We start from the raw sequence: 26,603 nt of genomic DNA on the forward strand, positions 1-26,603 counted from the left end.
TGTGACTGACTAAATTCACTCAGCATAATTCCTTCCAGATTCCTTCATGTTATAAGATGTTTCACAGCTTCATCATGGTTCTTTATCATTGCATAGTATTCCATCATGTGAATATACCAAAATTTGTTTATCCATTGGTCCATTGATGGTCACCTAGGTTGTTTCCATCTTTTTGCTAATGCTGCAAGTGAACATGGGTGTGCATATATCTATTCATGTGATGGCTCTTATTTCTCTAGGATATATTCCAAGGAGCAGGATTGCTCGATCATATGGTACTTCTATTTCTAGCTTTTTAAGGAAGCCCCAAATCGATTTCCAAAGTGGTTGTACCATTTTACATTCCCACCAACAGTGTATGTGTTCCAGTCTCTCCACAACCTCTCCGACATTTATTATTTTGTGTTTTTTGGATTAATGCTAGGCTTTTTGGGGTGAGATAGTATCTCGTTGCAGTTTTGATTTGCATTTCTCTAATGGCTAATGATCCTGAGCATTTCTTCATGTGTCTGTTAGCTGCCTGAATGTCTTCTTTGGCAAAGTGCCTGTTCATATCTTTTGCCCGTTTTTTAATTGGGTTATTTGTCTTTTTGTTGTTGAGGTTTTCCAGTATCTTGTAGATTTTAGAGATTAGACGCTGATTGGATTTTTCATAGCCAAACGTTCTTTCCCAGTCTGTAGGTTGTCTTTTGACTCTTTTGGTAAAGTCTTTTGATGAGCATAAGTGTTTGATTTTTAGGAGTTCCCAGTTATCGAGCTTCTCTTCTGGTGTTTGTGCATTGTTACTTATGGTTCGTATTCTGTTTATGCCATGTATTAGGGCTCCTAGCGTTATCCCTATTTTTTGTTTCATGATCTTTATCGTTATTGACTTTATATTTAGGTCTTTGATCCATTTGGAGTTAGTTTTTGTGCATGATGTGAGGTATGGGTCTTGTTTCAGTTTTTTGCAAATGGATATCCAGTTATGCCTCAGCATTTGTTAAAGAGACTATCTTTTCTCCAATTAATGGACTTCGGGCCTTAGTCAAATAGCAGCTGCTCATAGGTAGATGAATTTATCTCTGGATTCTCAATTCTGTTCCACTGGTCTATGTATCTGTTGTTGTAGCAGTACCAGGCTGTTTTGACTACTGTGGCGGTCTAGTAGGTTCTAAAATCAGGTAGTGTGAGGCCTCCCACTTTGTTCTTTTTCTTGAGTAATGCTTTACTTATCCGGGGCCTCTTCCCTTTTCAAATGAAGTTGGTGATTTGTTTCTCCATCTCATTAAAAACTACCACTGGAATTTGGATCGGGATTGCATTGTATCTGTAGATCACTTTGGGTAGAATTGACATTTTCACAATGTTGAGTCTTCCTATCCATGAGCAAGGTTTGTTATTCCACTTATGCAGGTCTCTTTTGGTTTCTTGCAGTAGTGTCTTGTAGTTTTCATTGTATAGGTCTTTTACATCTCTGGATAGATTTATTCCTAAGTATTTTATCTTCTTGGGGACTGTTGTAAATGGTATTGATTTGGTGATTTCCTCTTCAAAGTTCTCTTTGTTGGTATAGAGGAATCAAACAGATTTTTGTATGTTTATCTTGTATCCTGATACTTTGCTGAAATCTTCTATTACTTCCAGTAGTTTTTTGTGAATTTTTTGGGGTTTTCTGTGTAAAAGATCATAATCATCTGCAAATAGAGATACTTTGACTTCTTCCCTACCAATTTGGATGCCCTTTATTTCTTTTTCTAGCCTAATTGCTCTGGCTAGGACTTCCAGCATTATGTTGAATAAGAGTGGTGATAAAGGGCATCCTTGTCTGGTTCCCGTTCTCAAGGGGAGTGCTTTCAAACTCTCTCCGTTTAGGATGATGTTGGCTGTTGGCTTTGTATAAATGCCCTTAATTATGTTGAGGAACTTCCCTTCTATTCCTATTTTGTTGAGAGTTTTTATCATGAATGGGTGTTGAACTTTGTCAGATGCCTTTTCTGCATCAATTGATAAGATGGATTACATTGATTGTTTTTCTAATGTTGAACCATCCCTGCACACCTGGTATAAATTCCACGTGATCATGGTGAATTATTTTTTTAATGTGTTGCTGAATTCTGTTGGCTAGAATTTTTTTGAGGATTTTTGCATCAATATTCATGAGGGATATTGGTCTGTAAGTTTCTTTTTTGTGGTGTCTTTACCTGTTTTGGTATCAGAGTTATGCTGCCTTCATAGAATGAGTTTGGGAGTATGCCATCCTTTTCTATGCACTGCAATACCTTTAGTAGTAGTGGTGTTAACTCTTCTCTGAAAGTTTTGTAGAATTCTCCAGTGAAACTTTCTGGGCCAGGGCTTTTTTTTGTTGGGAGTTTTTTAATTACCTTTTCAATCTCTTCTTTTGTTATGGGTTTATTTAGTTCTTCTACCTCTGTTTGTGTTAGTTTAGGTAGGTAGTGAGTTTCTAGAAATTTGTGCATTTCCTCTAGGTTTTCAAATTCCTTAGAGTACAGTTTTTCATAGTATTCTTTTATGATTCTTTTAATTTCAGTTGGGTCTGTTGTGGTATCGCCCATCTCATTTCTTGTTCAGGTTATTTGCTTCCTCTCCTGTTTTTGTTTTGCCAGTGGTTTATCAGTTTTGTTGATCTTTTCAAAGAACCAGCTTCTGGTCTTGTTAACTATTTCAATTGTTTTTCTATTGTCTATTTCATTTAATTGTACTCTAATTCTTATTACTTCCTTTCTTCTGGCGCCTGAGGGCTGCTTTTGCTGCTCTCTTTCTGCTTTTCCAGTTGTAGGGTTAATGTTTTGATTTTGGCCCTTTCTCCTTTTTGGATGTGTGCATTTATTGCTATAAACTGACCTGTGAGCACTGCTTTTGCTGTGTCCCAAAGGTTCTGGTAGGATGTGTTTTCATTCTCGTTTGAGTCTATGAATTTCTTTATTCCATCCTTAATTTCTTCTATAACCCAGTAGTTTTTGAGCAAGGTGTTGTTCGGTTTCCACGTGTTTGATTTTTTTTCGTTGCTTTTTCTGTTACTGATTTCTACTTTTATGGCTTTATGGTCAGAAAAGATGCTTTGTAATATTTTGATGCTTTGGATTCTGTTAAGGCTTAGTTTATGGCCTAATATGTGGTCTGTTCGGGAGAATGTTCCATGTGCATTGGAAAAGAAAGTATACTTGTCTGCTGTTGGGTGCAGTGTTTGGTATGTCTATGAGATCAAGTTGGTTGATTGGAGCATTTAGATCTTCCGTGTCTTTATTAAGCTTCTTTCTGGATGGTCTGTCCTTTACCAAAAGTGGTGTGTTAAAGTCTCCTACTACTGTTGTGGAGCTGTCTATCTCTCTTTTCAATGCTGTTAGAGTTTGTTTTATGTATTTTGGAGCCCTGTCGTTGGGTGCATAAATATTTATTATAGTTATCTCCTCCTGGTGTATTGACCCTTTAATCATTATACAGTGTCCTTCCTTGTCCTTTGTGGTGGATTTTACTTTAAAGTCTGTTTTGTCAGAGGTTAATATTTTCACTCATGCTCTTTTTTGAGTGTTGTTTGCTTGATATATTTTTTTCTATCCTTTGAGTTTTAGTTTGTTTGTCTCCTTAAGTCTAAGGTGTGTCTCTTGTAGGTAGCATACAGACAGCTCATGTTTTTTTAATCCGTTCTGCCACTCTCTGTCTCCTTATTGGTGCATTTAGTCCAGTTATATTGAGTGTAATTATTGGTAGGTATGAGTTTAGTGCCGTCATTTTGATGTCTTTTTTTGTGTGTTGTTGACAGTTTCTTTGTTCCACTTAATTTTCTGTGCTGAGTCGTTTTTCTTAGTGTATTTTCTTTTCCTCTTTTTCATTGTTGTTGATTTTGTGTTTGTGGAGTCTTTATATTTATTTGTTTTTTATTTTGATGTGTGGGATTGTTAGTTTCCTTTGTGGTTACCTTAATTTTTACCCCTATCTTTCTAGGTTTGTACCAGTCTTTTATTTCTTTATATTGCCTTGACTTCCTCTCCATATGAAAAATCTGTTTCTACATTTTTTAGTCCCTCTTTTTTGTTTTAATGTTGTTATGTTTTACATATTGACATCTCTGTTTCCCTGTTTTCAGTGTTTTAGCTTTGATTTATTTTCATGAGTTCCCTATTTGGGTTGCTATCTGGTTGCTCTGTCCTGTGTTCTAGTCTTGGGTTGTTATCTGATGTTATTGACTTTCTAACCGGGGGACTCCCTTTAGTATTTCTTGTAATTTTGGTTTGGTTTTTGCAAATTCCCTAAACTTCTGTTTATCTGGAAATGCCCTAATTTCACCAGCATATTTGCGAGACAGTTTTGCTGGATATATACTTCTTGGCTGGCAATTTTTTTCCTTCAAGGCTTTATGTATGTCCTCTCATTGCCATCTTGGCTGCATGGTTTCTGCTTGGTAGTCTGAGCTTATTCCTATTGACTGTCCTTTGTAGATGAGTTTTACTTTATCCCTAGCCACTCTTAAAATTCTCTCTTTATCTTTGGTTTTGGCAAGTTTGATTATCATATGTCTTGGTGACTTTCTTTTGGGATCTACCTTATGTGGGGTTTGATGAGCATCTTGGATAGATACATTCTCATCTTTCATGATATCAGGGAAGTTTTCTTTCAACAAATCTTCAACAATTCTCTCTGTATTTTCTATCAGCCCCCTCCCCCTCCTTTTCTGGTACTCCAGTTGCTCGTAGGTTATTCCTCTTGATAGAATCCCACATAATTCTTAGGGTTTCTTCATTGTTTTAAATCCTTTTATCTGGTTTTTCCTCAAATAAGTTGGTGTCAGGTGCTTTATCTTCAGTCTCACAAAATCTGACTTCCGTTGCCTCAGTTCTGTTCCTCTGACTTTCCATTGAGTTGTCTAATTCTGACATTTTATTGTTTATCTTCTGTATTTCTGATTGCTTTCTCTCTGTGGATTCTCACAGCCTGTCAAATTTGTCATTATGCTCTTCTCTAATCTTCATGTGTTCTTCTATTGCTAGGTCTGCATTTTATCTGATCTCCTTCCTGATCTCTTGAAGAGTTTTGTATGTTAATCTTTTGTATTCTGCCTCAGGTAATTCCAAGAAATTCTCTTCCTCTGGAAAATTCCTTGATTCTTTATTTTGGGAGCTTGCTGAAGCCATCATTGTCTGCCTCTTTATGTGATTTGGTATTGAATGTTGTCTCTGAGCCATCAGTAAGTTATTATATTTATTTATTTTATGCTTGCTTACTATGTCCTAGCTTCTTGTTTTGTTTTAATATGCTCAGATAAGCTGCTTGTGTGAGTTAGTCTGATCACTGGCGCCACTAAATCTCCAACGTCCTGCCACCAGGTGGCCAGACCTGCTACTAAGTATGTGAGCCCAGAAATCCCCCCACTCCTGTATGGATTCAGCTCAGGTGTCAAGGCATTTGGCCACCAAGTGTGAGGTGCAGGCTCTCACCTACAGTCCTACACAGGCATTGGTGATTGGTGTAGGCACAGGCATCCGGCTGCAGCAGGGGATCACACACTGAGCAAGGCAGGGGACTAATGGCTGCCCCTGAGTGTGTGGGAGGAAAGCGTTTCCCTGTTCCCAAGGGTACTTAGGTGGATGGATTTTGCAGCCAGCCTATGAGTACCCAGTGCTGTTGGCTGTAAAGACTAGGGGGCACCACTTATTCTTGGGCCCCTGTCGCAGGTGACTAGGTGGCCTGGGTGGAGCCACCAGTCCTTAGGCCCCTCATATAGGTAGGTGAAGACCCGCTTAATAGACAGAGCAGTGTCAAATGTCAGAAACCTGCCACTTCACGGCTGAAACAGTTGAAGTTAGACTTCAGGTATATACCCTGTTGTACTGTGGTAATGAGCACCTGTGCTGTTGAAATGGGCCCACACAAGTCTATGCAGGGGGAAAGGTACTCAAAGTCCGTGAACCCTTTATGCCTGTTCCTAGGCAAAGGAGCTGTGCCTACCCTGAGTTCCTGGCTTAGGGGACCTGGCAGATTAGTTTTTCCCCTGTTTGTTAATTTCTTCCCTCTCCAAGGCCAGGCGAATGGCTCAGGGCGCGTGACGGTTCCTACTTCTGGCCCAAGGGACTTGGCAGTTGCTAAAGGCGGTCCCGGACCCAGTGCAGAGCAGGGAGCGGGGAGGTAAATGGGAGAGAGGTTTTTCCCAAAGGGGAATGTTTTTGATCCACGCAATAGGCCAGACACAAATACTTATCTTTTGCTCATTGAGGGCTGCTTCTCACTGGTTCTGGTAGACGCTGCTGCTCGGTCTGTCCTGGTGTGGAAAATGCCTCCTGAGCGCTGCTGCCTGCCTGCCTCACCGCGCACCACGAGCCGATCTGGCCTGAAGGGCTCAGGCTCTTGCCGGGTCAGGTCTGGCCACTCATCGCTGCTTCTGAAGTGTCTCTCCCTCCCCTAGCCACTCAGTCTGATTCCTCAACTTTGCCTTTGATGTTCAGGCTTCCTAGATTGTCATATACAATTGATTCACTTGTTTTTTCGGGTCTTTGTTGTAAGAGGGACCACTGGAGGCGTCTGACTACTCCACCATCTAGGCCCCGCCCCTCTCGTCTTGTTCTAACTGATGATATTGAGCTTCTCCATCGTCTCTTGCCACAGATGTAGTCGATTTGATTCCTGTGTATTCCATCTGGTGAGGTCCACTTGTATAGTCGCTGTATATGTTATTGAGAAAAGATATTTGCAATGAAGAATTTGTTAGTCTTGCAAAATTCTGTCATGCCATTTCTGGTGTCACTTCTGTCACCAAGGCCATATTTTCCAACTATCAGTCCTTCTTCTTTGTTTCCAGCTTTTTCATTCCAATCACCAGTAGTTATCAATGCATCTTGGTTGCCTGTTTGATTAATTTCAAACTGTTGAAGTTGGTGAAAATCTTCAGTTTGCTCCTCTTTGGCATTAGTGGTTGGTGCATAAATTTGAATAATAGTCATATTGTTCTTCCTTGTAGGTGTATGAATATTATGCCATCACTGACAATGTTGTATTTCAGGATAGATGTTGAAATGTCCTTTTTGATGATGAACACAATGCCATTCCTCTTCAATTTGTTTTTTCCAGCATAGTAGACCATATGGTTGTCCAGTTCAAAATGGCCGATACCAGTCCATTTCAACTCACTAATGCCTAGGATATCGATGTTTATGCGTTCCATTTCAGTTTTGACGACTTCCAATTTTTCTAGATTCATACTTCTTACATTCCTCGTTCCTATTATTAATGGATATTTGCAGCTGTTTCTTCTCGTTTTGAGTCCTGTCACCTCAGCAAATGAAGGTCCCAAAAATCTTACTCCATCCACATCATTAAGGTTGACTCTACTTTAAGGAGGCGGCTCTTTCCCAGTCGTATTTTGAGTGCCTTTCAAACCTGAGGGGCTCATCTTCCAGCACTATATCAGACAATGCTGTGCTGCTTTTTATAAGGCTTTCACTAGCCAGTTTTTTTAGTGTAGATTGGCAGGTCCTTCTTCCTAGTTTGTCTTATTCTAGAAGCTCAGCTGAAACCTGTGTGCCAGAGGTGACCCTGCTGGTACTTGAAATACTGGTAGCATTGCTTCCGGCGTCACAGCTATACACAAGCCACCACAGAACGACAGACTGACAGACGAGTGCTGGGTGCTTCAACACACACACCTGGAATAATACTTCATGCAATTCAGGTCAATATATCTCAAAACATATAATACAACTAAAAAAAAAAAAAATTCTAGAAAAAGAGAACTGACCTGATCAAAGGTATATGGCATGAAAATAAATTAAACGTTTCAGTATTTTAATCTGAAAGAGGGAATATGAGTGAAGTATAGGAAATTATGATTGGTATTGCTACAGTGAGCACAAACTTAGCAAATCTTCAAAAAGGAAAATACAAAAAAATCAAACCCTTTGAAAAGTAGAAAGATTTATTTAGAGCAAATCAAACACTCTTTCACCCTTAACGAGATGGATTGACGCAGTGGCTGCAACAGTGGGCTCAATCACAGCAATGATTGTGAGGATGGCGCAGGACTGGGCAGTGTTTTGTTCTGTCGCGCATGGGGTCGCTAGGAGTCAGAACTGAGTCAATGGCACCTAACAACAACAGTAAAAATATGGAACTTGTTACCTTGAGAGGCTTTATAAGGTGGGTATATAAATACAGGAAAGGATTAGATGATATGTATGAAAGATAAATATCCTCTATGAATGTTAAATCTGTAGTAGATTATTAAGGGGAAGTTAGAGCCATTCATAATATATTGTTAACCTTTTAAAACCAGTGTAGTAGAGGTTTTGTACTATTTTGTCCCACAAAATATCACCTACTGCCACTGTCAATAAGAAAACACCAGGCTAAATAGACAATTGATCTGGCCAAGTATGACATTTCTTATGTTTTTATGCATCTCCCATCTTTTCCTACTGCTTATTTCCTATGAAATTTAAGTACCCACAGTGACCTCAGTTTTGCCCGTGAATTTTAAGGATGAATATTGATGAAAATCATTTTTACTTATGCTCTTCTTACTTTAGGCTTTTGAGTCTACATTGTTCTTTATTGCATTAATACTGTAAAAATTTTCATTGTGTTCACATGTGTCTGTGAATTCTTAGACTTACATCTTATAAGAGGCATTTACTTTAATCAGAGGTGCCAGACAAGACTTAATTTCTTCTAGTTTTACATTTTTTGCAGTGTTGTTATTATTTGTGGTTGTATTTACATCTTATTACAGACTCCAGAAGGCCCAGATCCATTTGGATTGCAAACTTTGGCTCATCAAAATGCCACCTCTTGCAATCAACTAAATAATAAGGGGGATTCAAATCCAGTGGAAAATATCCCTGATCAAGAAACTCCATGTGTGTTAAGGAGATCATCGAGACTGAAAAAAATGAAAGTAGACAAAGCTGGAAAGCATACAGATGATGTGTGTAAGATTCCAGAAAAAATTTTACCAAAAATACTTAGCTGTGAGCGTCAAACAAATAGCAGATCTTTAACTAAGGATTCCAGGTATATTATTAAATTATATCTTTCTCTCCAGATAATGCTAAAGACCTTGTAGATAATTCTGTGCTTGGAGACACATGGTCAGTGTACCAAAACCAAAAGCAAACCAATTGCCATCGAGTCGATTTTGACTCATGATGACCCCATGTGTGCTGAGTAGAACTGCTCCATAGGGTTTTCAAGGCTGTGACCTTTTGAAAGCAGATCACCAGGCCTGTCTTCAAGATGGTTCTTGGTGGGTTCAAACTGCCAACCTTTTGGTTAGTAGTCAAGTGCTTAACTGTTTTGCCACCCAAGGGTTTTTTTAGTTTTAGGTGCTTTATTTATTTCTGCAAAGGAGCCCTGGTGGTGCGGTGGTTAAGCGCTTGGCTGCTAAACAAAGGGTCAGTGGTTTGAACCCACCAGCCGCTCTGCGGGAGAAAGACGTGGCAGTCTGCTTCCATAAAAATTTCAGCCTTGGAAACCCTGTAGGGCAGTTCTGCTGTATTCTATAGGGTCAGTATGAGTCAGAATAGACGGAACAGCCATGGGTTTGGTTTTTTTGGTTTTGGGTATTTATTTCTGCAGTTTTTGATCAGTGCCATACCATATGTCAAACCTTTTTACTTTAAAAGGAGCCTGCCACTTTTTTCCCTAGGAGATGAATGGAGTGGATGGTAGCATGCCAATTTGGGAGGGTGGGCAGGAGTCTCAGAATGCTCACACTTGTAGGTGACTGTCCCCAGAGGAGAGAAACCCACAGGTGGCACAAAGAGAAGGCTGGAAGCCATAGTGATTGGCATACCTGTCAAAGAATTACCTGCAGTTACCCAGGAGCCATCTCTATGTTTAAAACTGCCATGCCACATGAAAGCGACTCAATAAAATACCTTTGAGTTTTAAAATTTTAGTCAAAATTTGGTATGATCCTGAATGAATGTTTGTAGAGAACATTATAGTAATTTTAAAAACATTTATTTTTCAAGCATGCAGGATTCTGCTTTAATGACTAAAGGTGAAGGGAAGAATGTGCATTCATTTAGACTCAAGAGTGGAGAACAGATCAGGAAAAACAAAAAATTTGCAGCAAAAAATGGTGAGGCATATTTTGAGTATTTTTTTATTTCTTTATGTAAATAACTTACAGAACCATAGAATTCTGGTACTAGAAAGGATTCAGAGGTTATCTGTCTCGACTTCCTCAACACACTGATGAGGAAACTGAAGTTAAGGATTTTTTGCAACATCACACAGCTAGTTAATAGCATAACTGAGACTTTATCCTGTTAATTTATAGTTTCTTGGTAGTTGTTTTTGCCAGCTGCATGGAGACTTAACCTTAACACATGAGCAGTTCAGTATTCAGATAATGACTCAAGAAACCCCTTACATAGATTTGTGGTGTCTTTTTATCTACTCTCTTATCTCTGGTGCCATGCTCTGCAAATTCTAGCTGCTACTGCCTCCCCAAACTCTGATCTCTGTCTCCTCAGACCAGCTGGATCACCTTGCTGTGCTTGGGTTATCCGTGGTGATCATAGCCCTTACCTCATTTGTTTCTCTTCACTCAGGGGTCATAAATCTGAAATGCTTGTTTTCCAGTGTCTGAAAATAAGGTTTTCCCCCCATGTATTTTGTATAGTGTTCTAGTTATTTATAGTGGGAGGGCAAGTCAGGGCAGTTATTTAGTCATAGTTAAAAGTCAATGTCTTCTGCAACTTAGTTTTCATTGAAAATTTTTGTAGACTGTGCTTCTTAGTTTGTTATTTTTAATAAATTACATAGTTAACAATAGCAAGTACAACTAGCACAGACAGATTTGTGAGTAGAGACTACTGATGGAACTTATCTGGTGGGAACAGAATGCTCTGTAGCCTGAGGTGGTAGAAGGTAGGCTCAAATGTTCAGCAGCTGATTTTTTTTTTTACAGTGGGACTGAGTAGAAGGAGTTAAATAAAAGGCAAAGCAGTTAAATCCTGGTCCATTAAGAAAGCTTCTGCAGTACTCAGTTGCCTTTGTGAGGTTTTAGGATGGGGTAGGTTAGCTAGATCAAAACTGGAAAAGCTATTCTGAAATTCAAAATAACCAGATGAGTATTGTCCACAAAAATTGACAAGCTGTGGAGCATCTAAATGAGAAGCCTCAGTGTTCTTCTAGGAGGCATACTTAGTATGCATCATCCGGAAAATTATTTTGATCATGCGTTTCCTGGCTTAGGAAATCAAAACTAGTGTACAGATCAAGGTCATGGTTCTTTATTTAATTTCATAACAATTATTTTTAGCAAAGGAGGAAAATTTAGCATTCCCTTTTTGGTCTTGCTGGGGTTAGTTTTTGTATCTTCTTTATAAGCCTCTGACAGTTTTCTCCTTGTGGTTTTATAAGACATTTTGATATTATACCATTTTATTAAGTATCTGGATTTAAATAATAACTTTTCACCAGAACTTTTAAGATAATAATCTGTTTTCTCACATATGCACCTTTCATTGGGTTTCAATCAACATAAACTGTTTTATCATGATTTATAATTTACTACAAATATTTTTGAAAGAGACAAATGTCATTACCTAACCTTTTTGTATGCTTTATATATATATTTTATTATGTTATATATGTATTATATATTTTGTAGTTGGGTTAATGAATGAAATAGTCTTTAATTATATAATATATCTCACTTCCAAAGTGCTGTGTGGACCCACCCTGTTACTTCTATTCCTCCTGATTTTCAAATAAGGATTGCTTTGTTTTGTTTTGCGCATTCTTCCATTTCAGAAAAAATGAAGATGAATAAGATGTCTCTTTCTAGTATTAACCGGAAAAACATTTTTGGAGAGAACTTACTGTACAGGGCTGCTCTGCAAAATGATGTTGATCTTGTTCATCATTGTATAAAAAAAGGTGGAAATGTAAATCAGCCAAGTTACGCTGGTAAGTTGGGGTTACCACCCATAGTTATCATGAGACTAGTTTGTAGTTTCAGCTAAGTCCTATGAAAGTACAGCAAAATTGGCCTAAGGCAAACCCCAAACGGAAAGCTTTCAACTAAGTTTCCTGCTTAGATAGCTCTTTACTATCATCTCCCAGGAAAGTGGGCAAGGTAGTGGGGGAAGAGGGGAATAGAACATATTTCTCCTTCGAAGAGTATGCCTGCCTGGGGTCCATAAGGTGGGCCATGTGTCGTGGCATTACACAGAAGGGAGGTTCCTGGGACTAGCTTTGCATAGGCATTGTTATACTGTGAGACTCAACCTTGGATGTAGTAAGCCAAGGGAAAGAAATGAAGTCAGAAGCTGAAAGAGGCTGATGGTACACTGAGCTACAGGGGCCAGTTGATGATAAAACGGTAGATATACAGCAGGAGCAATGGCCAGGGAAGTGGAGATAATAGAGTATGAGGTAGAGAGGGTGGGGCAGGGGGCTTCGAAAGAGTAGCCTGCAAACCCTGGATCTCTCCTGCAACCTTCCTTGTCAGGGGAGCCTGACATGTTCTCCTGGAGAGGAGTGATTCCTTAAAGGCATTTAAACATTTAAGGTGCTCAGCAGTGCTGGGCCAGCCTGGATGGTGCTTTTGGGTACAGGCAGTCCCCAGGTTATGAACGTAGGGCTTACGGACAACTTGTACTTAAAAACGGACTACTGTAAAGCCTATTATATTAAAAATTTTGAGTTAAATACAATGGCTTGAACTTAAGAGTTTCTTAAGTGTTTTATATGCATAGAAAGGTAAAATATATGCTATATACTAAGACAGACATTTGACTGACACTGAGTAAGAACCGTATGTACCTGTTCTGACTTACCTACCAATATGACTTTAAGACAGAATTAGAAATGGATCTCCTTTGTAACCTGGGGACTGCCTGTATTCGGATTTTTCCTATTGTTTCTAAACTTTCTCAGTTTATCAATCAGTGTAGTAAATCTTACAGTATGCAGAGATTACACAGCACAGTCCATGGACAAGCTTGTGATTACAAGTGCACCCCCAGTACAGGTAGTCCCCGACTTAAGGCATGTTTGAGTTATGATGAGCTGCACTTACGACTGTTTTTTTTTTGTACATCTTACGGATAGTAATATGTACTACATGCAGTGTTGCAGCACGTAATTTGCTGATGTTATTTATCATTCTCAGATGCTCACTCACAGATGTTCAGTGTTATAATTTACTGTTCTAAACACTGCCATATAGCAAGCTATTGCCTGGTCTACAGTGAAGTCAGTGTCAGGAGTCGTAAAGGATAGAAGTTGGGCAGTGTTCAGCTCTAACAACATACGACAGTTGAACTACACATTTGCCCGACAGCTGTCACCTAACTCCAATTTCATTGTTAATGACACTGACGCCAACTTCATTGTAGACCAGGCCTATGGTGTGATCTTATTCGGCATTTTCGTATCTTCAGAAGCATCTGTTGTTAATTTGAAGCCGAGTGTTGGTATCGTGGATGTCGAACAGCTCATAGAGCGTGAAGAAGGAGAACTGACACACCAGGACTTAATGGATTTTAAAGAGAAAAATGCTGAAGAAGAAAGAAATAATGAGGAAGGAAAAAAGTTGTCAAAAAATTTTACAATGAAAGGATTAGCTGAAGTTTTTTCTAAACTAAATCAGGTGCTTCAGTTGCTTGAAAACATGGACCCAAATGCTGATTGCTTTGCTAAAGTCAATAGGCAGATTCTGGAAGCAGTGAGATGGTACTATGAAATATATGGAGAAAAAAAGAAAAGGATCATACAGACAACTCTCTAGGAACACCATCCCCATTCCTAGGGATGATCCAGATGGAGTTATTACTGCAGCTGACAAAACGCCAATGTTCAACTCTTCATTGTCAGAGTAAATTTTTATGATTTGTATATTTTTTTATGTATGTATGTGTAAACCATATCTGCAAGTTTATATGTAATGTTTCCAACCCCCAAAGCCAAATAAAGATCAAATTTATAAAGATACTGATAATAAAAGGCAAAATAATAAAAAGTAAAAAAAAAAAAAAATTAGGTATTCGACTTATGTCAGAATCGACTCAGAACAGAACGCTGTCGAAGGTTGAGAACTACCTGTACTTACTTTAGCAAGGCCTAGGTTTACACTACAAACAGGGTTTTAACAGGCTATTATTCTAAATCTCATACCCAGGTCAGCCACCATATTTCAGCATAGTTCACCATTTAGCATGATGTTAGCTATAGGTGTTTGTTGTAGATATTGTAGGGTTGCTGTGAGTTGGAATCAACTCCACAGTGGGTTTGGTTTGGTTTTTCTTTTATAAGACTGAAGAAAAACCAGTTGCCATTGAGTCACTTCCAACTGATTGTGGCCTATGTGATAGAGTGGAACTGTGCTTCAGAGGATTTTCAATGGCTGGTTTTTTTGGAAGTATATCACCAGGCTTTTCTTCCAGTGTACCTCTGGGTGGATTCAAGCCACCAAACTTTTAGTTAGTACCCCTGAGCACATAACTGTTTGCTGCACCCAGGGATTGAGGAAGTTCCTTTATATTCCTAATTTGCCAAGAGTTTTTTTCAGGAATAGATGATGGTTTTTGTCATATGCTTTTTCTATATCTACTTAAATGGCCATATAATTTTTCTCCTTTATTGTGTTAATATGGTAAATTAAATCGATTGATTTTCAAATGTTAAACAACCTTGCATTCCCTGGATAAACTGTACTTGGTCATCCTTTTTATATATTGCTGAATTTGGTTTGCTAACAATTTAAGGAGTTTTACATCTGTGTTCATGAGTAATATTGGAGAGTATTTTCTTCCTTTTTTTTTGGTAATAATGCTTTTGTCTGGTTTTGGTATCAGAATTTGTTAATATTTTGTTCAGGATGTTTTTGTATCTATGTTCATGAGTAATATCGGTCCATAATTTTCTTATCTTGTAATGTATTTGGTTTTGGTATTAGGGTTATGCAGGCCTCCTAAAATGAGTTAAGAAGTGTTCTCTCTTATTTTCTAAATGAGTTTGTGTAAGATTGGATTTTTTTTTCTTCCTTAAATGTGTGACGGAGTTGAGGAGTAAAACCATCTGGGCCTGTAGTTTTCTTTATGGGAAGGTTTTGATAATAAATTCAAGTCCTTTAATAGATGTTGGCTATTGAGATTTTCTGTTTCATCTTGTGTCTGTTTTGATAAGTTTTGTTTTTCAAGGAGTTTGTCCTTATTATGGATTGAATTGTGTCCCCCAAAAATGCATGTCAACTTGGCTAGGCTGTGATTACCACTATTGTGTGATTGTCCTCCATTTTGTCATCTGATGTAATTATCCTATGTGTTGTAAACAACAGCAGGAGTTTTTTTATGATGTTAATGAGGAAGGATTAGGGGCAGTTATGTTAATGAAGCAGGACTCAATCTACCCCATTAGGTTTTACCTTGAGTCAGTCTCTTTTGAGATATAAAAGAGAGAAGCAAGCAGACAGGACAAGGAACTCCTACCACCAAGAAAGAAGAGCCAGGAGCAGAGCACTTCCTTTGGACCCGGGGTCCCTGCAACTCCTAGACCAGGGCAAGGTTGATGACAAAGACCTTTCCCCAGAGCCACCTGGAGCTGGTGTCCAGGATTCGGACTTCTAGCCTCCTAGACTGTGAGAGAATAAATTTCTGTTTATTAAAGCCATCCACTTGTGGTATTTCTGTTATAGTAGCATTAGGTAACTAAGGCAGTCCTTTTCATCTAAGTTGTCAAATTGATTGTCCAAAGTTACTTATAATAGTTTCCTGTTAACCTTTAATGTCTGTAGCTCAGTGGGGATATATATATGTTTTTTTAATTTTTAATTTTTTTAATTGAACTTTAGATGAAGGTTTACAGAACAAACTAGCTTCTTATTGAACAGTACATACATTATTTTATGGCATTGGTTAACAACCCCATGACATGTCAGTACTCTCTCTTCTTGACCTTGGGTTCCCTATTACCAGATTTCCTGTACCCTCCTGCCTTCTAGTCCTTGCCCCTGGGCTGGTGTGCCCCTTTAGTCTCGTTTTGTCCTATGGGTCTGTCTGATCTTTGGCTAAAAGGTGAACCTCTGGAGTGACTTCATTACTGGGCTAAAAGGATATCCGAGGGTCATACTGTTGGGGTTTCTCCAGTCTCTGTCAGGCCAGCAAGTCTGGTCTCTTTTTTTGAGTTAGAATTTTGTTCTATATTTTTCTCCTGCTTTGCCCTAGAACCTCTGTTATGATCCTTGTCACAGCAGTCAGTGGTGGTAGCTGGGCACCATCTAGTTGTACTGGACTAAGTCTGGTGGAGGCCGTAGTAGTTGTGGAGTCCTTAGGACTAGTCTTTCCCTTGTCTTTTGTTTTCATTTTCCCTTGCTCCTGAGGGAGTGAGACCAGTGGAGTATCTTAGATAGCCACTCACAGGCTTTTAAGACCCCAGAGCTACTCACCAAAGTAGAATGTAGAACATTTTCTTTATAAACTATGTTATGCCAATTGAGCTAGATGTTCCCTGAGACCATGGTCGCCACAGCCCTCAGCCCAGCAATTCAGTCCCTAAGAGAATTTGGATTTGTCCATGGAGCTTCCATGACGTTACCCTGAACAAGTTGTGCTGGCTTCCCCTCACTGCTAATTTGTTTCCTCCCTTTTTTTCTTTCATTTTTTCCTTCCTTCCTCTTGATTAGTCTAAACTAGGGGATTATCAATTTTATTGCTTTTTTTTTTCAAGAACTAACTTATGACTTTTTTAGTTTTCTCTATTATTAATCTGTTTTCTGTTACAGATTCTTGCTTTTTTTCTGACTTATTTTCAGTTTATTTTGTTCTTTTTCTAGCTTCTTAAAGTGGAAACTAAGGTAACTGATTTTTGTACCTTTTTTACTAATATAAGCATTTATAGCTTTAAATATCCCACTAAGTACTGCTTTAATTGTATCACACAGATTTTGATATATTGTATGTTCATTATTATTCAGTTTGAAATATTTTTAATTTCTCTTATAATTTCTTCTTTTACCCAGGATTTTTAGAAATATATTGTTAATTTCTAAGTATTTGGGGATTCTCCAGGTATATTTCTGTTATTGATTTCTAATTTAATTACATTTCAGTCAGAGACTATACTTTGTATGATTCTGATCCTTTTACACTTTTACATTCATTGAAAATTGGTTTATTGTCCAGTATATGTCTGTCTTGGTGAATATTCTGTGTACACTTCAAAAGAATGTTTTTTCTTCAGTTGTTGGATACAGTGTTCTATAAATGGCAGTTAGATGAAGATAGTTGATTATGTTGTTCACAGTGTCTATATGTTTCCTGATTTTTTGTCTAGTTGGTCTGTCATTTTCTGAGAGGAGTGTTAAAATCTCCACCACTGTAATTGTGGAGGTGTCTTATTTCTCCCTTTAATTCTGTCAATTTTACTTCTTGTGTTTTGAAGTTCTGTTGTTAGGTACATACACAGTTGTGAATGTCATGTCTTCCTGAAAAATTGACCTTTTTATCATTTTGAAATGTCTCTCTTTATCTCTGGTAATACACTTTGTCATGAAGTCTAAAAACTCATTGCTACTCATAGCAACCGTACAGGACAGTGTAGAACTGCTCCATATAGTTTCCAAGGCTGTGATCTTTATGGAAGCGTACTGCTACATCTTTCTCCCACAGAGTGGCTGGTGGGTTTGAACTGCAGATCTTCTGGTTAGCAGCCAAGCGCTTAACCACTGTGCCACTAGGGCTCCTTGTCATGAACTACTGTATATAATATTAATATAGCCATTTTAGCCTCCTTATGTTTACTGTTTATGTGGTATATCTTTTTTCTATTTTTATTTTCAACCTGTGTGTTTATATTTAAAAGAATGTTTCTTATATTTATCATAGTTTTGCTTTTTTTTGTTTTTTTTTTCATCTATTCTGACCATCTCTGCCTTTTTATTGGAGTGACTAGTCATTTACATTTAATATAAATGGTTGGATTTAGGACTACCATTTTATTCGTTGCTTCCTATGTGCCTCATTTGATTTTAGTTTGTCTTCACATTATTTTTTAGTGTTTGATCTATTAATTAAAATATACATCTTTAATGTTTCATAGTTTTCTTAGAGTTAATATTATAATATTTCACATAACATGTAAAAACATTGCACACACATACAGGACCATTTATTCTCATTCTTTATGCTATAGCTATTACATATAGCTACATACATTATAAAACCTAAAACATAATGTTATAATTTTTGCTTTAAACAGCCATATGTATTTTAAGGAGGAAAAATGATCTCTGTTAACTATATATTTCCCGTTTTCTGTGCTCTTCATTTCTTCCCCAAGGCTTTATAATTAATCCTATAGGAGAAACTACTTGTCTAACAGTTTATGGCAGTGGCTCTCAACTGGAAAAATTTTTGCCACCGTAAGACATTTAGTAATGTCTGGAGACATTTTTGGTTGTTACAACTTAGTGGGGAAGGGTGCTACTGGCATCTAGTGGGTTGAAGCCAGGAGTGCTAATAAACACCCTACACTGCTCAGACAACAAAGAATTGTCCGGCTCGAAATATCAGTAGTGCTGAGGTTGAGAAACCCTGGTTTATGGAGGAGGTTCTGAAAAGGGCTAATAAAATAAACTTTTAACATGCCGTTTTTAGGTTTTCTTAACATCTATCATATGATTTATTAGAATGTAGTAAATATCTGCAAATTATACCATTGTCTCTAACTAACCAAAGAAAAGACATTTATCTGAATGACTGGTTTTCTTGGAGCCATTTGTGGCTTGTTAGTTGAACTTCTGTAAATAGCTTTTTGTGAATGAGGAGAAAAAGAGATACATACATTTGAACTGACTTCTATGTAGTCCCGCAAGCTGACACACTTCAATGGAAGTACCCTGAGCTAGAAATAAGGCTTTTTCTCCCCCCTATTCTCTGCGGAAAAGCAGCCTACAACTAGCATTCTCAGTGGGCTGATAATGATAATCTTACAACCTTTTCATTTGCCAAGATGAAAAATAAGTTCAAATATTTTATTTTTTACATAGTTTTCCATAACAAAGTTGGGAGTCGGGGAATTTGATTTGTCCCTCAGATTATTGAACCCACCAAATTATGAAAGGTTCTTTCATGATGAGATTATCCTGTCTTATATGTTCGTAATATTTTTAAAGAAACAACCTAGAATTTAAAACCAAACACAAAATATTATTAAGATGCCAAATATAAACAACTCCTGTTTCCTTTTTGTGAGATAGGTTGGACGGCACTTCATGAAGCTAGTGCAGGAGGATTTTATCGGATTGCAAGTGAACTATTAAAAGGTGGAGCAGATGTAAATATCAAAGGAAGGTACCAGATCACCCCCCTACATGATGCTGTGATGAGTGGACATTATAAGGTACTGTGATGCTTTTGTTTACAGATCAAACACTACATTCTACAAGTGTTAAAAATCTCTGGGACCAAGCAATTTTAGAACATACAGAAATTCAGTTTCAGTTTATTTTGCTAATGAATACTTAGAGTTTGTAATAAGTATTGCTGTGTGATGGGTTTGGTGTGCCTGATATGGTAGATGCCATTTTACATATCACTTTTAATAACTATATAGAACATGTTTTGGTTACACATGGTATTTTTTAAACTTACATCCCTTTATGTCTCTTCATATGGTGCTTTATAGGATTTAGAAGTACCTTTCCTTTTTATAGAGTGTTACACAATGATGTTCACTCCTCATAGGAGGTATGCAGCATTATGGAGACTGGTGTCACTTTCAGAGTCAGTGTAAGACATGAGAACCTCCCAGGGTTAATGATCAGCCAGTACACACCAGCACAGCTGTATTGCTTGTTAAAATATCAAAATACTGTAATTTCATACCAGTTGGTTAATAGTAACTGCAATAAATGGTAACATTAAATAATATGAATTACAGCACATGAGTGTATCTCAGAAACCACATATTCTCTGAGCTTCCTATACATTTTTCTGATCGAGGCACTGCATTGCAGTGCTGAGGCACTTGCTGAGGATACCTTGTTGTTTATTTCAAGTATTGAAAGTTGCCCCTAAGTTCAAAACTCCTAGGGTGGGAAAGGGGACTAATCAACTGAGCTCAGAAAGATCTGCTTAGATACTTGCAGAAGAAATGCCTAACACAAGTAGAGGTGGGGAAAATTGCCATGGCATAGACTGGCAGTGCATATCTGTTCTTAGAGTAGTAACAGTACTTTAGGAGAGTTTAGGGAGTTTTACATTTTTTAATAATGTATCACAGAATTCTCTCCCCTGAGACCTCTACACAAATGTTCAGGGATGACCACCCACCATGAGGCGATTTTGAAAGAGTTTGCTGGATATAAGACTCTTCGTTGATAGCTTTTTTCTTTCAGCACATTGGCTATGGCATCCCACTGCCTTCTGGCCTCTATTTTCTCTAATGAGAAATCAGCTATTGATCTTACTGGAGTTCCTGTTGAAATGATAAGTTATTTTTCTCTCCCTGCTTTCAAGATTTTTGTTATTTTTGGCTTTCAGCATTTTGACTGTGATCTGTCTGAGTGTGTATTCCTTTGCGTTTATCCTGTTTGGAGTTTGTTGAGCTTCTTGGGTAGGTATTTGCCATCAAATTTGGGAAGTTTTCATCCATTATTTCTTCAGATTTTTTTTTTCTGTCCCTTTTTCCTCTCCTTCTGGGACTTTTATTATGTATATAATGATGGACTTAATGGTGTCCCACATTTCTCTGAGTTTCTGTTCATTTTTCTTTATTCTTTTTTCTCTCTATTCAAATTGCATAATATCTGTAGATCTGTCTCCAAGTTCTGAACCAGAAAGGTTGTTGTTTTTGCTGTTGGACCTGGTGTGGCTTGAAGACTGCTTTCACTGTTCAGGGAGTTTATGAGTTTGGCCTTCATTCAGCCAGGGACTAGTAACTCAGAAGTTTCTACCCCAGTTGCTCCTCAGAGAACACAGCCTTGGCCATGTGCATAGTCTTCTGGACTGTTTCCAGATGACAGTGATTTTAATCAGACTCTTTGACTGTCTCTTTCTCTGATATCCACATTAAGCTTCTGGCTGGTCTTCCTCTATTGGTTTCATACCCAGATGTTAGCCTTCACTAATGCTAGCTCTGGGCCTGAGGCCCTGCCCTCAGTGTTATCCTTCTGTTTTCTTTAAGGGTAGCACATGTTTTTAGCTGAGTAGTTTTATCAGTTTGTTTCCGGCCTGTAGAATTTTGGCAGTCCTTCATTTCATTGTCTCTGTCCCTTTCAGTCCAAGCTGGCAGTGTTTTTGCTGATATTATATTCACAAAAAACTTGTGGTTCTCCCATGTATGTCATGGAGATTCATGCCAGTAGACAAAAGGGTCCTTCACAGATCTTTCCTGGATAATTCCATCTCTATTCCTGGCTTCTGCTGAGATAGTTGAGTGGATCCATAAGTCACATGCCTAATCTCTTCACCACTAACAAAAGTTGTCCAGCCACACCCTTGGTCTTCTCTCCGAAACACTCTTTATTAATAGTGAATCTCTTAATTTTAGGATCTTTTCCAATCTGGATATAGGCTGAGAATTTCCCAAATCATCAAGTGCTGGTTTCTTTTTGCTTAACAGTTCTTCCCTTAATTTTTTTCTTTGTTTTCACACTTTACTATAAGCTGTGAGAAGAAACCAGGTTGCACCTTCTTCAACACTTTGCTGGGAAATCTCAACTAAATATCCAAGTTCCTTGCTTACAAGTTCTGCTTTCCACACAACTGTATAACACAATTCAGCAGGGTTTCTGCCATAATATAACAAGGATCTCTTTTTCCACAGTTTCCAATACATGTTCTTCATTTCCTTCTGAGCCTTCACCAAGAGTGCCTTTAACATTCATATTCCTACCAACATCCTGTTTATGATGATATACTTATTCTCTGAAATGACACAGTCTTTCTCTACTATGTTCCTCACTTTTTCCTGAGCCTTCTTTGGTAGAGTTTTTAACATCCATATTTCTACCAATAGCCTATTCAAGGTAATAGAGGTATTTCCTATCATGTGCCTAAAATTCTAGCTTCTACTCATTATCCAATTCCAAAGCCACTTCCACATTTTTAGGTATTTGTTACAACAACACCCCACTTCCCAGTGCCAAAATCCATACTAGTTTACTATAGCTGCTGTAACAGATTACCACAAACCAGATGGCTTAAAACAATAGAAGTTTATTCCTTCACAGTTCTGAAGGCCAGAAGTATGAAATCAGTATCATTGGTCCAAATCAAAGTGTCAGCAGGCTGTACTCCCTCCAGAGGCTTTGGAGGAGAATCCATTTCTTATTTCTTCAGCTTCTCGTGGCTGCCACCATTCCTTGGCTAGTGGCCAAACCACTCCAGTCTCTGCCTCTGCCTTCACATCACCCTGTGTGTATGTCTGTGTATGAAATCTCACTCTGCCTCTCTCTTACGACACATGATGACATTTAGGGCCCACCAGGATGGTCTTCTCATCTCAAGATTCTTAACGTAATCACATCTACAAAGACCCTTTTTCCAAATAAGGTAACATTTATAGGTTCCAGAGGTTAGTATGTGAATATTTTGTTGGGCAGGGAGCATTTTTCAACCTACCACAGTAGGTGTGGGAGGAACTTTTACTTTCCATTTAATACTTTTCTATAATTTCATAATTTTTTGCAACATATAAATATTGCTTATAAAATATTTAAGAATTAATTAACATTGATATGAAAAAGGAACAGACATACACTCACTCTCGTACACACACACAAAAAAAACCATATGTAACCTAGAATACAGAAATTACTAAAAGGTAATCTCAAAAGATACACCCGAGACTTCTTACTTACTATTGCAGAAGAGAGATGTATAATTTCTTGAAAGGCTTAAGTAATGTACATGTATTATAATCATTTTTATTATTATAGGAAGGTGATGGGGAAAGGATACCTGTCACATCTGTGAATGACACAAAAGTTGGAAGGCTAGTTAATAGCAAACGTTAGAGAAAGTATTCAAACTATTTTAGCAGGCCGGAATGCTTTCTTAGAAAAGGAATTCTGTACATACCTTTAATTTTTAGGTACATACAATTTATAGAAATTCAGATTCTCCCTTTGATTCTTAGACATTGACATGAAGACTTGGGCTTCTTTTAGTATGATGTTCTTTAAAGCCTACTCTCCATATCCTCCTTGGCCTACATTCATTCTTTTATTAAACAACATTTATTGAACATTTTACCCTATGCCAGAGACTGAAATAGGCACTGAGAATATAAACATGATCAAGACATGTATCTGTAGCAAAAGCTTGTAAGCAACTTAAACATCCATCAATAGGGTACTGGTAAATAAATTATATTACATTCATATAATAGACTATTATTCATCTACTGAAAGGAATGAGAAAGTTCAGTCTACACTGATATGGAACATTCTCCAAGGTCTGTTGTTGGTAGGGGGAAAGGAAGGCAAGATACAGAGCAATAGATATAGTATATGGCCACTTGTGTAAGAAAATAGTATATATACATATATATGTATGTATGTATACATACCAGACTAACTGGAAAAATTCAGAAGAAACTAATCGGAGCCGGCTCAGAAAAAATGAATTAGTTGGAGGACAGGGGTAGAGGAGGGAAGGTTTTTTTTTTTTAATATCATGTACAGCCTTCTGTATTTTGAATCATATTCGTTAATTTCCTATTAAAAATAATATATTAAAAAGAAAAACATAGTCCTCACCCTTAAGAACATGGTAGGAGAAACAGAGATGTAAGAAATAGGTATAATACAGAGTATATTAGGCACTATGATAAAATATGTACATGAAAAGTGGGAGAAGTCATTTTTCTCTGGGGCAGCAGGGGTGGAGTGAGGAAGTGTGTCATAGAGGAGGTTACTTGAGGAGTAGTAACAGATTAAGGATGGACTGTTTTCTCCATGAGACTCTAAGGAGGAGTAGCAGCAGCAACACTCTTCTCTCTTTTATTTTTATTTTTACCTTATGGTTTTTTGTTTGTTTATTGTTGTAGTTTAAATGAAATTTACATTTCAAGTTAGTCTCCCATACAAAAATTTATACATACATTGTTATGTGACCCTAATTGCTCACCCCATACTGTGACAGCACACTCCCTGTTTCCACCCGATTGCCCATGTCCATTCAGCCAGCTCCTAACCCTCTCTGCCTTCCCATCTCACCTCCGGACAGAAGCCGCCCGTTTAGTCTCTTGTATCTACTTGAGCCAAGAGGCACACTCCTCACGAGCATCACTCCATGGCCCACAGTCCAGTCCAATCCCTGTTTGAAGAGTTGGCCTTGGAAATTGTTTTAGTTCTGGGCTGATAGAGAATATGGGGGCCACACTTTCTGGGGTTCCTCCAGTCTCATTCAGACCATTAAGTCTGGTCTTCTTACTAGAATTTGGGTTCTGCACCCCACCTTTCTCCTGCACCATCAGGGACTCTCTGTTGTGTTCCCTGTTCTCTCTTTCAGGAGAAGGAATTTGTATATCAACAAATCATGAATCAATAGCAACTGATTCATAAAAAATACAGTTACAAAGATATTATAGGTAAACCCAAACTCTGTGTTGTTGAAAGAGATATTCGATGCTACCTACAATTGTATGCAAACTCACACTTACAATAATATACCTTTTTTCCGAGCTCCCTAACAGGAACATTCTTCCTCTAGGTGGCGGAGTTACTTCTCTTGAGTGGAGCTGATCCATTACTTAGAAGTGACAGTGGAAAGTGTGCTTTGGATGAAGCCAAGCATTTGTGTATGAAGCGTCTCCTTGAGAGATATGTTCCTAAACATCAAAAACGTCTTATATGGGGTAAGATTAAACTACCCTGTTTTGTCTGTTTATCACATTGATAAAGAGTTACAGAAACTGAATTTAGAGTTATAGAAATTAAATTTATTTTCCTCATATGTTTTGAGAAAATTTATTCAGTGGTATCCTCATTCCTTGCCTTTAATAAAGTATGCTGACTTGTTTGTAAATGCATATAATGGAAGGAATCTAAAAGAACAGAAAGGAAACACTAAATGTACTTTTCTCCAGTTGTACCTTGCAGATACTTAAAAAACCTTTTCGAGTGTTCTGGGTTTTTTTTTCCACCCATAATCCTTTGACTAAATAACATAATATGATGTAAATTATATTTGATTTTATCCTTTTCAATGAATATGCCCAGGATTGTTCATTTCCATCCCGTAAGAATCTTTTCTTAGTGGCAGTACCTTAGCTCTGCCATCCACATCACACCATTAAATTAAACTACAAAAGAACTTGATGTGCAGTGGTCAATAAAAAGATTATATAAAAATGATTTAAATACATGACATATTCTTCATAGTCTTCTACTGCATCTGTTAAATTGTTTTTGTTTTTTTAAATAAGATCACAACACTACTCAAAACCCTGCAATGGTTCTCCATTTCATCTAGAAAAAAAGCCAGTATCTTTACAATGGCCTACAATGGCCTACAAGTGCCTACTCGTTAACCTCTTCTGCTACCACCCTCTTCCCCCACTACTTGAATTCCAACACACTGGCCTCATTTCTGTTTCTCAGATATGCTTTCTTCACCTCCTTCAAGTCTTAGTTCAAATGCATCCTTCCAGACATGGCCTAGACTTCCCTATTTACTACGGCAACTTGCTCCCTTCCCACTCTCACTGTATTAGTTATCTCTTCCTATGTAACAATTACTCCAAATCTTAGCAACTTAATGCATCAAACATTTGTTATCCCTCACAGTTTCTGAGGGTCAGGAATCTGGGAGCGGTTTCGCTGAGTGGTTCTGGATGAGAGTCTATCACAAGATTGCAGTAAAGCTGTTTGCAAGGGCTGCATTCATCTCAAGACTCGGACTAGGGCAGGAAAATCTACTTTCAAACTTCACTCACATGGTCGTTGACAGACCTTAGTCTTTGTTTACAGATGACTGCTAAAGTGCCTGGTACATAGACATTCAGTAAGTATTTATTGAATAAATGAGTATGTCAGTTCTGTAAAACAAAACAGAAAAACAAATTCTTTCAATTCAAGATGTGTGTGTGTTTCATTTACTTTTATTAAACTATATTTTAATAAAATTTCCCCAGGAGGTATTTCTCCCCTGGAGGGTCCAGGGAGTGTTTCCTTCTGTTCTACACAGGGTCACTATGAGTCAGCACCAACTTGTCTGCACCTAACATCAACAACATCTTTAACAACAGAGGTTTCTACCCTTTGAATTACTTCTTTGCACGTGAAAGTATGATCTGAGTCCTTCCAGACATAAAGTGAGTGGGCCTCTCTACAAGCCCGGGAATTTTCTCCAGTCAGAATCAAAGTTAGCCCGTCTTCTGCTGAAGCACTGAGTCTCCCTGAGGACAAATAATACGGCTATACCTGCATTATCATTTAAGAGTCCTTTGGTGGCAAGCAGTCAGCTTAGGTAGAAAAGGGTATTTCTTGGCAGGACAGCTGAAGAATTAAAGGAAAAACTGAAGATCCATGCCTTGGAAAAGTCAGGAGTAAAAGCAGCTTCAGGAATCTAGGTAGTAAGAACTAATGGACCCTGTCTTCTGAGAGCTGCCTATCAGAAAATGAGTGGTAGGCAGGCAAAACAACAAATGTC

General features: G+C 37.9%; 1 protein-coding gene across 1 annotated transcript in view; it reads left to right on the top strand.

The window, feature by feature from the left end:
* Positions 1–26,603, top strand: part of ANKRD31 (ankyrin repeat domain 31) — a 159,039-nt gene that overhangs the window by 63,841 nt on the left and 68,595 nt on the right. The window contains exons 8-12 of the mRNA XM_023729515.1: positions 8,720–9,000; positions 9,963–10,072; positions 11,755–11,910; positions 19,202–19,344; positions 24,663–24,807. Coding sequence (XP_023585283.1) covers positions 8,720–9,000; positions 9,963–10,072; positions 11,755–11,910; positions 19,202–19,344; positions 24,663–24,807 — 835 coding nt within the window. The remainder of the gene's footprint in view (positions 1–8,719; positions 9,001–9,962; positions 10,073–11,754; positions 11,911–19,201; positions 19,345–24,662; positions 24,808–26,603) is intronic.

Source organism: Trichechus manatus, unplaced genomic scaffold, assembly GCF_000243295.1.
Source record: "Trichechus manatus latirostris isolate Lorelei unplaced genomic scaffold, TriManLat1.0 scaffold00029, whole genome shotgun sequence".
NCBI classification, from domain to species: Eukaryota; Metazoa; Chordata; class Mammalia; order Sirenia; family Trichechidae; genus Trichechus; species Trichechus manatus.